Source organism: Sinocyclocheilus anshuiensis, unplaced genomic scaffold (assembly GCF_001515605.1).
Source record: "Sinocyclocheilus anshuiensis isolate Anshui unplaced genomic scaffold, SAMN03320099.WGS_v1.1 scaffold1102, whole genome shotgun sequence".
Lineage (NCBI taxonomy): Eukaryota > Metazoa > Chordata > Actinopteri > Cypriniformes > Cyprinidae > Sinocyclocheilus > Sinocyclocheilus anshuiensis.
Genome location: NW_015539924.1, coordinates 968951 through 983302, shown reverse-complemented (window position 1 = coordinate 983302; position 14352 = coordinate 968951). Strand labels below are relative to the sequence as shown.

Below are 14352 nucleotides of genomic sequence, written 5' to 3'. Positions count from 1 at the left end.
TGCGCATTTGCTTTCTGCTGGATGATTTTAGTACTAGGCGAACTGTTTTTGTGAGGCACTTAAAAGTGCTTAATTTGAGATAGAAACTTATTTGGTTTATTTTCCTAAAATATAGCTTATTAAATATTACCGCTTGGGCTAGAACAAAGTAGCATATAACATAAACCAGGTTAGTTCTGTAAGACAAAAGGCAAAAAAAAAAAGAAAGTAAATTAAGATCTACAGATGACATTTTTTAAGAAAAAAAAAGTTTTAACTTAAAAATGTTAATTTGCCTCAACACAAGTATCCATTTTTATTGTGACAAGTATCGACACATGCAACACATTTTGTCATCTGTATCGCCCTAACATGTGTCCACACGGTCCCCACAGCCTATTTACCAAGGACATAAACTTAATGGGAGACTCATTTGCATTTGTTAATTTGGCTTGATATGTCCTAATTGATTCTTCTTACTTGTGTATTTTAATTATCTCAAGTTATAGTTGGCCACAGTTTGTGTATCAAATGTAAATTAGCAATGTTTGGCCATTAAATGCCCTCTGAGGAACAAACATGCTGGTCTGGGAGTAATGAGTGTTAATTAGCTTGTGCAGTGTAATTAACAGGTTTTATGTGTATCACTTACCTTGTTTAGCAATAGGTTAACATGATGCAGCGACTGCAAACATTTGACCCTTTAAAAAAGTCTGCAAAAATAAAGCTGCTTGAAATATTGAACATTTATTTAGCTAAATTATTTGGAAATATAGTAAGCAATTAACACAAATATCGTATTCACTATCCACTCACAAGGAGGGTTAGAAACATATCTAAGCAAAACCATTTTAAACTCTGTAACAACTTACAAACGCATGCATTTCTAGCACATATCAATCAGTTTTGAGTCTTTTCTGAGGCATTAAACCTTCAGTCGACATAAATTCCTCAATTTTTGCAATTTGGACCATTATGTCAGATTGTTTTCGTTCTTCTTTTCTTTCAGAACTAGATGCCATAGGCCGGGTCGGTTTCTCCACGCTCTGGAGTTTGGGAGGAGGAACGGTAGGAGTGGAGTTTTGTCGCAGCCCATTACCCACAGAAGAAGAGGTTGGACTGCCACTCAGAGTCGAGCTGTAGGAGATAAGAACTTGATTCTCCTGCGGGAAAATAAAATGGGTAATAAAAGCACCGTGGCACTATAACTTGATTTAATTCTGATGGAAGCATTGATTGGAAATGAAAAGTGAAATCCACCAGATCTGGACTACTTTTGAGTAAAAAACACTGCAAACAAGCACATTGAGTGTTGTTTAGAATTAAATGAATAAATCAATTAAAATTTCGGACACGTCTGCAGTGAATGGGTGTCATTAGAATGAGAGTTTAAAGGGGTCATATGATGCGATTTCAAGTTTTCCTTTCTAGCTGGCCAATCACAGCACACCTCGCTTTTTCAGACCGATGAGCTTTGTAAAAATCGACGCGTTTCAAAAAGGCTGGGCATAGAGGAGAAACAATAATGTACAGTATGTGGAAAATAATGTGGTTTTTTTACTTTAAACCGCATAAACACATTTCATTACACCAAATACACAAAATAATGTTCTTTTTAGCAGCATCATATGACCCCTTTAAACAGCTGATAAAAGCGTCACAATGATCCACATGACTCCAGTCTATTAATTAACGCCTTGTGAAGCGAAAAGCTTTGATTCTGTTTGTAAGAATCAAATCCTTTGTTAATGCATTTTAACCCATTCACTGCAGAGGATCCATTGGTGACCAAAAATCATTTTGATCTACATTTTTTATGGCCTGAGGGTGAGTAAATTTTGATTGATTTCATTTGAGTAATCCAGCAAAAAACTATGTTGAACCCGGATACTACCATGTTATCGAAAACAGCAGCCTTGAAAACGATCTCTGGTTTATTCTATATTAGCCTCTTAGCTCCCTTTGGAGTTGGGTTGCATCTCTGTGATTTATACGCAGAGACTTTTGTCCTGCTGTTCTCTATCAACATTTAATTGCTGCCATTTCGCCCTGCTGAAATATTTCTGGGAATGGAAGTTGTCTTTAGGCACTCAGCGTGTGCTGCAGTGCATGCCTCTTACGTTAACTCACTAGATTCTTCGCTGGCCTGTGTGGAAACTTACTTTCTCTGTTAACATTTCAGAAAAAGACTGCTTGATAGCATTCCACTCTCCTTGACGCTTGCTTGGGGTTTCCAGTCTGTCAGGAGTCTTCATTATGGCTGTGAAAGTAGGATTTGAATGTTACATTTATTGTTGTCAGTTACTGAGTCTTATTATTATAAAATACTCTGTTTACATTACAAGATGCACCTGTTTTTGGCAATTTATTCTTCATAAATATGGGAGCACAAAATGGAGAAACAAGCTCATGAAATCCAGAGGACCACAGCTCAGTTCTTAACGGTGTTGTATGTGGCATCTTTTTCCCTTTCATAAATGTGTCCCATGCAAAGGACGACTGATATCTTCTATTTCCAGGATCGTTTGAAGCATCTACCACTGGAATGCTCTTCTGGTCAACATCTGATTGGTAATTTGCTGTTGTAGACCCAGGAGAAGAAGGATCTTGTTCTGGGTTTGTGATCTTGGCTTCTTCAGTAGAAACACCCATTTCAATCTGTTGAGATTTCAATGGTTCTGAATCATTGTTTTGATCGTTATTTTCTGATATGACCTCCACTGTGTCAACTGCAGTCACTAAAGTGGTCTGATCAACAAGAGGCAACTCTTTAGATTCCAGCTCGTTGACCACATTGAAGAGGCTTGTTTCAGTTGAGCCGCCCACTTGGGATACCTGGCATTGTGAATGTTCACAAATCAATTCAGGTGGAGAGAACTGATCTTTGGACTCATGTAGTGTATCTGAAGTTATTGTGGCACTCGCAGTATCAAAGTTGGTTTCAGGCTCCTCATGAACGGTTTGGTGGCATGGGCTTGGTTGGGAATCAATCATTTCTTCTGTAATGGTCGTTTTGTCATAAATCACAACTGTGTCTTGTGGATTTGAGTTTGCAGTTTTGTCTTCTGAAAGCCTCTCTGCAGTTGTTTGACTTTCCTTTTGTGAAACTTTGTGTAGAAATTCAGGTGCAGCATTCTGGTGGTCTTTGACTTCTTTGGACTGAGATGTAGCATATCCCTGGCTGTCTATGTGTTTATCTGATGTCTGGGATTCAGTCACTTCAGAAATACACAGATTCTGTTCCAGCGGTCTATCTTTCGGTTTCAAAGCCAAAGGGTCGCTGTCTACGCCATAAACAGACCTGGTTTCAGGCCCTGATAGCTCAGCAAGACAACTGTCTGTGTCACTTTGGACTGGGTTTGAGGGGCATCCTTTATCATCTGCGTTGCAGACTGGCTCACTTTCACTGACACCGGTTTTTGTTTCATCACACAGCTTTGACAGGTGCTTTATCATGGGATTGACATCCTCAGGCCTTGAGATGTTATCAGTTGAAACCGATGGTGAGACTACAGGTACTGTTCTATCTGCCTGCATTGGAATGTCAAGTTCCTTGTTGTTGTTCTGAGAGCAGCCATCTTTTCTAGCCTTTTGAAACTCGATGCTTTCATCTGTGTGAGGAAATTAAATGCATGCATCATTATAAGAGAAAAATAAGAAGTACAGGTAAGCTTTCTTGATAAAGAAACTCCAGCAACCACCTCCTTGCCCTTCACATCATTCTGTATAAAAATATTAGTTATAGTGGCGCCAAGCTTGGCTGAAAAAGACAACTGTGCATTCTTTCTTACTTACCTGGAACGTCTTTATCAGGGTGACACGTTGGTTCATGGTTATCATGAGGACTAATAAGACTCTCCTCAAGATCTTCATGGAGACTGCTCGCCTTCACGAGGTTAATCTCATTAGATGTTGTACAAAGAGAATTTTCTTGATCTTTTATGGCAATCTGTAATAAAACGACCCCACAGTTCGATTAGAATTCAAATCACTTAATAAATCAAATACTATTTATTTAAGTCATGAAGTTTAGACCTATTTATCCATGTCCAATCTACAAGCTTATTAAACAGTCACTGGTTATGAATGTATACGTAATCATCCCACCTCAGAGTTATGAATTTCTTTCGCTTTATGAACTGCAGAAATAGACAGCTGTTTGTGCTCTTCTTGAAGTTGATTATATGCCTCTTTTACCGCTTGCAGCTCTTCTTGACCGGACTCCGTTGACATTTGCAATCGCAGAATCTGTGTGAGAACACCAATATTCACTTTTAAAAAATAAAATAAAATAAAAATACCATTTTAATAAAAAATGTTCAGTCTCAGTTCTAGATCCTTTGTTTTTGTGTGATGCTTTTCCGGAACTAATTGTCACCTCTTTTTCCCAAGCAAGTTTAGAATTTTGGTATTCATCTCTCAAGCGAGCAAAGCTGTCGTCTTTTTCTTTAGTCCTCTCTTGGTTCAATTCATGTTCTGTTTTAAGGACCTGCAATGAAATTAATTACCCAGAAAATTTTTAATGCAATAATACATTTTTATGTGTTTATTTAACCTGGACAGAGGATTCTAAACAGATGGAGAGGCCAATACAAATCATTTGACTTTTGTCATGTTAATAATGGTTTTAATCAGTGTGAACAAGTGAATTAAATAGAGGAATGGGGGAATAAAAGAGAAGGAGGCTGTAAACGGACATTAAACACACTTACTATTATTGAGTTGCACTTCGTGTGTTGTAAATGTGCAAAAGTGATTTTCAGTTCATTCAATCAATTTTATGAGTACTAGGTGACCATTGTTTACTCCTGAATATGTATACCTTACTAACTTTATAATTTGAAGAAAATTAAATTACAATAAATATCTGGAAAAAGTTGACAGATTTAGCTTTTTTTTTTGCAAAATATTTTATTTTGTGTATAAATATGTGTAGAATTAATTGTCCTTTATTTAATTAGCTCATTTTATTTGTTTATTTTATCACATAATTAATATGTGAATTGTAACTGAAGTCTGTTTGTGGCTGTAGCCTGTTCCTTAGATGTGCACACAGCACACAGTAAAAAACAATAATAATAATAATAATAATACAATTTACATATTAAAATAAAAAAATGTAAAAGCAAAAATAGTTGCGTTTTGTGTGTGTGTGTGTGTGTGTTAAGTTGAAAGCGATACTGCTGGTGGAGTTGGGTTTTGGGAAGCCTGACCTGATATTCTTCACAGAGTTTGCGAAGCTCCTTCTCTGCTCGGCTCAGAGCTTCTGTCTGTCTCTGCAGCAAACTCTGACTATGGTGGAGGGATCTCAATACCTCCTGACACACACACACACACACACACACACACACACATACACACACACACACACGCATACTTCATTTCATCCAAGTGTTAAGTCCGATGTTACCCTTGTTAAATGATACCAACACTCAAAAAGGTCCAGCTTTTTCTGAAGGGCTTACCTGCTTCTCTGCCCTTTCTGTGGCCATTTCATTTCTCAGTTTTTTGTTAAGTTCTGTTTCCTAAAGACATAAAGTATAACATTTACAGACATCCTGGTATCACCTTTTATGTTTAACAAATTTAAAGAGATTCTACCACAAGGAGTTTCTGCTGAAGCAGTTGAAACTCTTGCTCTTTCAGAACATTTTGTAAACGTTCCTCTCCAGGTTTGCAGACCGACGACACTTTGAATGTGACCAGCTCTTTGTTGATTCTCTCCAAATCCTAAATATGAAATAAAAAGGTGCAACAATTTGTGACACAGTGATGTAGAACTTCTTCTAACTTCAAAGCAAATCAATTTACAAAGCAATAGGAGCATCGTCAATGGTACAACAATGATTCAGTGCTTTTTTGTATACCTCTTTCAAGGCTTTAATCGAAGATTCTTGTTTTTCATTGATGGATGTGAGCTTTTTATTCATTCGCATGGCCTCTTCAACTTAAAAAAAAAAAAGATTTAAAAAAGTTTGGCATTGCTACACAGGCTTTCTTTTAGGATTCACCTACAAATGCCAAAGAATTCATGCTTCAAGAATGACAAATCAATTCATTGATGTAAAGCAAAGAAGAGCATTTTTTTTCCTTTACATCAAATCTGTCCAGAGTGAATGAAGAAAAATTATGAATACCAGATTGAATGTTTTCCAGCTCTTTTAAATGAGCAAAATATAATCAGGTTTACACCCCTGACTCAACATAAAGTAAAGTTTAAATTTATTTTTCACTAAGACAGACAATGTTTGTCAGTCATACCATTTTGTTCGAGTTTGTCATGGGCCTGTTTGACCATGGCACACTGTCTGGAGATGACGGCAAAATGCCTCTCCACTTCTCCCAGCTGGTTCAGGTGGCTGTCTTTCGTTTGTGTCTGCAGCTGCAACTTTTGCTCCTGAAAAGTTTAAAAACACATTGTCCTCCCTTCTAAGAGGCATATCCCCATTCGGCCATACAAGTAATAACAGTTCTTCTTCTCGGCAAGGGCAGACCATGAATATATACTGCATCGGAGAGTTTGAAGACCTTTGTTTAACATCTCGGCTGAGTGCTCCTTTCTGCTAGATAAGGAGTCAACTTCCAAACATGCCTGAGGGGCTTTTATGTGAAGCGCAGCCCGTTACTGTTTGATTGTCTGTATCAAACTGATTCCCCTCTGCGCCATCGAAAGGTTAAACAGAGCGGGGCTCCAATATAAAATATTTTAATAGTGGTATTTTCACAGCGGCGCTGGCGGTTCATGTGTCACGCCCTCCCTATCCGTTACTCCTGATGATCCGCTCTCCCTCTCAGTTCCTCCTCTTTAATTCTTCCCACTCCCACTTGCCTCTGTCAACAATTTATATAATTGGAAATCCTTACCAGCTCGCCTAATTTCTTCTCCGAACTGTACCGGAGCAACTGTAAGACAGTAGTAAAAGAAGAAGAAAGTGGTTTAGTGAGTTGTTTTCACTGAAAGACCACAGAGTGACCTTTCTAAAACATGGAAACAAAAAGGCACATAAATAAGAGCAAACAGTGTTTAGATATGAATCCAATTGCCCAAATTGCATTATCAAATAAAAGGGTAACAAGGGCCTTTATCGGCCAAACTACGGGTTTGATGAACCGTAGGAGAAACCATTCATCACCCATGTGACATCATTTATCTGACAACACCAAATAGACCTACACAGACCCCCACTCAAAGGTCAGCTATGAGATGGATTTTCCCATTGTTTTATGTATATGTCCCTAAAGCAAGAGAGTGGTATGGAAGATCTGGTCATGTAAACGTGTGTTGTTATTGTGTTGATTTTGTGTACCTGCAGCTGTTTTAGTTCTTCTTTGAGGCTGATGATCTCTTTGTCTTTCCGCTCAGCAGCCAGCTGGTTTTTACCCTTTAAGGGGTCATTAGTCAAGCGATGATTAATTAATATTTTAATGAAGTATTTTTTTTTTTAAATAAAGTTACTGTTTAATAAGAAAGATATTAATAAAAGCACAAACCAATGCACAACAGATGGAAATGGAAATATAAATTGACCAACCTTTTCTCCCTCAATTTTTCGGATTTGGGCCTGAAACTTTAAATTAGACAAAATATTTTATATACATATATACATATACATATATACACAAGTCATTTCTATATATACAAGTTTTCATACATTTTTGGAAATATACTTCTTCCTCTTATTAATTATTTATTTTTTATTGAAATAAAGTCTTACACACAAAGGTTGAGTGAGATGTCATACCTGCTTTTTTACAGCGGCAAGTGACTCGGAATTTTCGTTCGACATTCTAGAAATCTGACTTTGTAAAGACTCCTGAAAAATAATAAGCTGTTAATATTGACAAACTTTAGCCATATAAATGGTTTTATATCTATAAATGCTCAGTCATTTCCTCAAAATCAATCCCTTTTGCAAAAGTGTAAAAAATACCCTCTAACAAGGTCAATTTTTTTTAAATAATGGAATCTTAGGAAGTTAATGGGGGAAAAAACAGAAGTATTTTTATCATTCCTAACAAACCTTTTGCCATTCAAACTCCTGTTTCTCCAGCACAAGTTTACAAATCTGCTCCTCATATCTTGTTTCAGCATCCTGTATCCAAAATGTATAGAAAACACATCAATAATTAATATAATAATAAGAAAGGACCATATGGAATTAAATTATTTACATTTAATGCAGGTATCATAAACCCATCATTGTCCTGCTTTCATCTAGGACTGCAGGTTTAACTCAGTGGTTTTCTACATATTGGCTTTTATTTGCATGTAGGAGTTTATTTGCATTTTCCTAATAAAGTGTGCTACTTGCTGTTAACGTTTCATGGAAGGACATTAAATTGAATAAATGGGGTTTGAAAGTTAAAAAGCACTAAAATTAGTAGGTCATGTGAATCTTTCAGGACAGAAACTGATTGCATATGTGATTGGATGAAATCTAATAAAACAAAGGACACATAAAACGTGTTGAAATAAAAAAAAAAAACAGCATGCAAAATATCACTCTAGACTAGTGTCATGCATCAGGACAATGCACTTGCAGCAGCTGGATGTTCAAATTTCCTGTATCTGGCAAAACGACTGACAACATCGCAAGCTAATACAGTCATTTTAATGGAACACACTTTGCACACTCTTAACAGAACATAAGAAGTGACGGCATTCAGCTGAGCGTGTTTGTCTGGCAGGAAATCCTCCATCTTAACCCCGGCCCTATAAACCAGAGAACTACAAAGTGTTAGTTTAATGGCATGCCTGAGGATCACATCGATTTAATGTCTTTGTTCCTCACCAACATCATAATAACAATAAAACATGAGAGATACAATTGTTTATTTTTGCTCGTACAACCTTTAAACATGTCCAGCGTGGGGTTTTAAGTGCTTTGCTCGAGGGTACCAGTCGTGCAGGCAAATATGTGAATTTGTCAGGTCCTGCTGCATGACCCCATTCTAATGTAAGTGTAACTTCTGCTGGCTTATACCCAGATGGACAGAAAGTGCAGCTTGCTTTTTCGTCTTCTGAACGCTCATGACTCTCCTCCCACAAAATGACATTCCTCAGTTCTTCATGAACGGGCCAAATAGAGCCATCATTCCATTAGGATTCTAATAGACTGACATTCCTAATATACTGAGATGCCATTTAGCAGCCTTTTAGGGTGCTGATATTTGTCTGAGATTGCTCAAGCCCAATAAATATGTGCACACATCTTAGGTTAAAACTAATACGAAGATTTCTCAGCCAAGAGAAACATTTGTAAGTAAACTGAGTGTCTGATCTGACACTTAAGAAATGATTCAATGTTGACAGGCTGATTTAGGCATTTTAGAAATTTCTGAGTTGAATAAACCAGCCACATCTCAAAAAAGGTTTCATTATGTTCTGCCATTTGCTTTGTTGCACAATTGAAATGTTAATATTTTTGGAAATACTGATCGCTAATTATCTATGTAAATAAAGAAAGAAAAAAATTAATGATCAGTAAAAAGATATAAATATTTAGAAAAGGAAAACAAACAAACACGCAGGAGTCATTTCTACCTGATCTGATGATTAAAATACTTTCTTTACTTTAACCTAATGTAGCTATGTTAATTTAGTCATTTTAAATCATATTTAAAATATTATTTTATTGATTTCTGTCAGTTATCACACAATAAACGTGGAACACACAACACTATTATACATGTATTTATTTAACACATATTCAATTTGCACCTAACATACCTGTACATACTAAGTTGTCTATTTTGTATATTATTCTTTTTATTATCTGTGTCTTGTCACTGTCATTCTGTCACACTGTGGAGCTTCTGTCACTAAAACAAACCACTCGGATGTGTAAACATACCTGGCAATAAAGCTCATTCTGATTCTGATTTAAATATTAATATTTTTGCCAATTGTGAAGACAAAACTAAATAAATACAAAATATATGTATTAATATTTGAAAAATAAATAGAGAAATATTAACTAAATAAATATATAAATCAATAGTAAGAAGACAACCCAGTTATTTCTACCTGATCTGATGATTAAAATATTTTCCTTACTGTAACCTAATGTAGTTAGTATTTAATATATATCATTTCATTGCTTTCTGTCATAGTTATTGCACTATTTCATTAAATAAATAAATACAGGGCAAAGGAAAGGTGACACTGAGGTTTTGTTATTTTTGTCTTTATCTCATTCAATCAGGTAATTAATTAAAATCGTCTTTAATTGTTAAGCCTGGCAGCGCACTAATGGTAACGCAACTACAAACACCTTAAAAAACAACAATGAAATAAACATCATTGTCTCCTCCAACCTTACATCACTTGCTCTATTTTCTCACATGAAAGGATAAAAGTAAGAGCCCATACCCTGTGAATATGCAGCTCTTCAACCGCCTCCAGGAGACTTGTTTTAAATTCCAGTACTTGCAGTGAGATGGTACGCCCGTTATTCTCTACAACAATGTTTGGGGTCTTTGGTCGGCTGAGGGCACCTTTATCTTCCATCTACAGACAAAAACAGCAAGAGTGTGTAAATCTTGTAGTTTCATTTGTATATCATTTAAAACACATCGCTCTACTTTGGAATATTTCCACTTGCCAAGGAGAAAAGCTCTGTTCTAGAGTCCACACTCGACTCCATGGCACTTGGGAAGAAAAAAAAAACATTAAATCAAACAATCTAAACAGAACCTACAGATCAAATTTGGTATTCAGTTTTGGTACATAAAACAGCAGCAATAAGATTAAATACATCAATGTTTAATAAATAATTTAACTAATAGGAATTATTATAATAAAACCGAAAAAACAACAACAACAACTTATATCAAACAATCTAAACAGAACCTACAGATCAAATCTGGTGGTTCCCTTTCATGGGAACTTCGAACTGCGTCCTCTAGGGGTCGCTATGGGGGAACGCCTCGTCGTGACCCGTGTCTGAAGCATACACTGAAAAAACACCAACTCGTTGGCCAGCGACAGCCATGACGTCACTACCGGTGCGACTATAGTATAAATAGGCGCCGGGAGCTACACATCATTCTCTTCTTCGTCTTCATTGACTGTTCTGTTTGAAGCGTGCATTCCAAGGAAAAAGTAAGAGCTATCTCTTTCATTATGGCGAGCACTAGCAGAGCATTTAGAAGGTGTGTGCGTCCGTGTCATCGCTATTTGACACCAGATGACACAAACGATCTATGGGCGAAGAGCACGCACGCGATGTCCTCGAGGGGGCAATCTGGCGTTCCCCCATAGCGACCCCTAGAGGACGCAGTGTCTCGTTCCCTACTCAGGGAACCATGGTTACATAAGTAACCTGAGACGTTTTGCTTTAGAAAACTGCAGCAATATGATTTTAGCCCAATTGTAGGCTGTCTGTGGTTGCGAATCAACATCCACATTAACATAAAATTCAACCAAAGTGTGGTTATGCTTCAACCAATTCATATCATTTAGATAGATAATATTATAGATTTTAGTAATATTTTTTATTTCTATTTTTCCTTTTAATTTTAGTTAAAGTTCTAATCATTTTGCTGTGTGATTTGTCATTTTTATTCATGTTTTAAATCTGTTTTTATTCATTTTTATTTCAGTTTTAGCTTTAGTTATTACTATGGAAGCCCATTTCCGCCACAGGATAAAAAATAAAAAAAGGTAATTGTGACTTTGTTTCTCACAAATATTGTTTCTTTTTTTTGCAATTCACAGTTAACATCTCACAATTCTGTTTACCAACAGAATTGCAAGAAAAAAAAGTCTTAATTGTGAGACATAAACTGAGACTTGCCAGAGAAAACATCTGAATTGTGAGATAAAAATGACCGCAATTACCTTTTATGTTTTTTATCTTGTGGCGTCTTCCATATATTTCAGTACATCAATTTAAACTAAATGAAAATAATAATAAAAATAAAAATGTTGCCTTGAAAAAATATCTGGAAAAATATGTTTTCATTTCAGTCAACAGTTACTTTTAAAATAAATAATACAAAAGTAATAATGAAAAATGTTTTTTTTTTTTTTTTAAATGGATTCGCTTTCAGTTTTACTTAACTATAATAACCCCGGTTGATCACAAGTGCACATATCAGCTCTAAACGCAGCTCATCCTGTCAGAATTTAGAGCTAGAACTATTGGTTTTATCGTACTGCATATGTCAAAAACAATGCTACTACATAAATTTTGCCTCCTAAGAATATATAAACCACAGCTATAGACAAAGTTCAAGCCGTTGCATCAGAAAAAGCATTTTAAATCCCATCTCGAACCTACCAAGGTGAAAATGGCAGCATGGTGAGAGTGTAGGCTAATAGGGGTCAGGGCCATAACACCGGATGGACAGATGGCGCTGTCATTCAGAAGGAATTATATAAGATATTTAATTTGACCTGTGCATGGCCCGCTGTATCCCCATCATCATGACTGACTTGGAAAGTGGGAGGTCTTCATTCTGCCTGGTGTTTTAATAGAAGAAAGGCTTTCGTCCATTTAGCCGCTGCTGATATATCAATCATGTGCAGGAATTAAATGATCCCGTTAGAATTTGCTACTATCACAAATGACCTGGAGGGCCAATGTCTTTATTCGCTTCCTCCGCTGATTCACCTCAGCAGATATTAAACAACTTTATAAGCCATGAAAGGCTAAATTAAAAGGACACCATCCATAAAATGGGATAATTCCCCGTCTGTGGTATGATGTCCATATTACTGTCATAGCTGCTGATCTGTAAATGTGAATGGCAGTGGACGGGACTTCAGGTGAAAACCTGCTGGAAGTTCAGATTTAACCTTTGACCTCAGCTGATCAAACATTAGTTTTGCTTACAGGGAGAAATTGGGATTTAATGTCTGAGAAGACTTTTAACCCTAAATAAACATTACTACCATAAACACTATTCTGAGATATTAAGTAATATTCTGTATCCTAAACTGAAGTAAATGAAAGCAGCTTATCGTAATTTTTAAAGTCATTGTATTAGTAGTAATATTTTTAAATTAAACTAGTATTTTTGAATAAGCTATTATAGTTACCATGGTAAATTATTGTATATAATAGGCTGAACAGACTATAAACATTTTTAACACTCTAATAAGTTTGGAAGATAAAAAAATATAACATTTTCGAAATCCAAAATATCATATTTATGTAACGGTTATTTAACAAATATTTTAGTAAGGAAAGAAAATCTAGCTAGCTAGCCAAACTATCACATTTCTTTATTAGTTTTTTTTCCTCATAAGTGACTAAACAGCTAAGACGAGTGTTGCAAATAGTTAAAAGAAAATTAACGATTGTTTAATAAGCATACATTTATTAAATTATTACTTTAAACAGGCCTTGTCGACTTCTGCAGCCGCACTGACTGGGTTTTGATGCGGTTGAAATCCAGTCAAGGTTACGCTATATCTTAAGAAATACATTCTGGGATTTCTGTGCACTTTTCTCTCAAATATCATCACTGAAGATGTTTAAAAGCAAATAGTGATTTATTATTCTTCCGAGCTAGTATTTTAAATCATGGCACTGTAAACCGACTCGTCCTACCTGTGTCATCCATTCAGGCGCTAAGAAACGTTGCCTTTGCTGCCACCTAGTGTCCTGTGTGCACCAAACTGTTCCGTTGACTTGTGTACCATTTATACTTGTGTATATGTAACAACATATTTTTACACATTTATGGCTTGGCATAGCAAAAAAAAAAAAAAAAAAGCTAAATATTTAGGAAACATTACAGGGTCGAAGGAAACTAAAATCAACTTTTATGTAACTAATTAGGCTGTTTAAGAAATTAGACACTCTAGTTTTCTTTAATTTTATAAATATAACTATATATGTACATTTAATCACAACTGTGATTTTATTGCCTTTAATAATTAAATAATCTGGAATTTAATTATTAACCATTTTATACAACCCTCCCTGTCCGAAACACATGCGCTAGGGGGCGGCTAAAATGACGTTCTATTGGGAAATGTAGTTCTGTGCTTCAAAACACCGCTTTAGCGTCATTGAAAATCACATCTCAAAAAAACTACAAAGGAGCGTTGTGAACCATACTTCCGTAAATACACGCATCAGGTTGTATGGATTCATCCAGAACAAAACGTTAAGGCTGCAATTTTGATTATATGTGGCGAATTGCAGCTGCATTAAAATAAAGTTTAGACGGGCGGTCGGTGCTTTAACTAATAAAGGTAAGCTGTAAAAGAGTCTAATGTAGTTTTTAATATTTTAGCTGAATGAATGACCGGATGTTAAGAGTGCAGACAGATGCGACGGAGCATCAGGCTCTCAGAGATTTTAGTAATGAGATCAGGCTGGTTTTATGTCACAGCACACTAAAGCAGATCAATGTAGA

General features: G+C 36.0%; 1 protein-coding gene across 1 annotated transcript; it reads right to left on the bottom strand.

The window, feature by feature from the left end:
- Window positions 1-875: 875 nt before the first annotated feature.
- On the bottom strand, window positions 876-7785 carry ccdc73 (coiled-coil domain containing 73). The gene is made up of 15 exons (XM_016483752.1): window positions 7722-7785; window positions 7512-7547; window positions 7287-7361; window positions 6844-6882; window positions 6241-6376; window positions 5847-5926; window positions 5581-5709; window positions 5445-5504; window positions 5193-5297; window positions 4358-4468; window positions 4087-4227; window positions 3775-3928; window positions 2331-3590; window positions 2142-2239; window positions 876-1142 (listed from the first exon to the last, which is right to left on the bottom strand). The coding sequence occupies exons 1-15, from the start codon at window positions 7764-7766 to the stop codon at window positions 876-878; spliced, it is 2736 nt and encodes a 911-aa protein (XP_016339238.1). The 5' UTR covers window positions 7767-7785.
- Between the last annotated feature and the right edge of the window lie 6567 nt (window positions 7786-14352).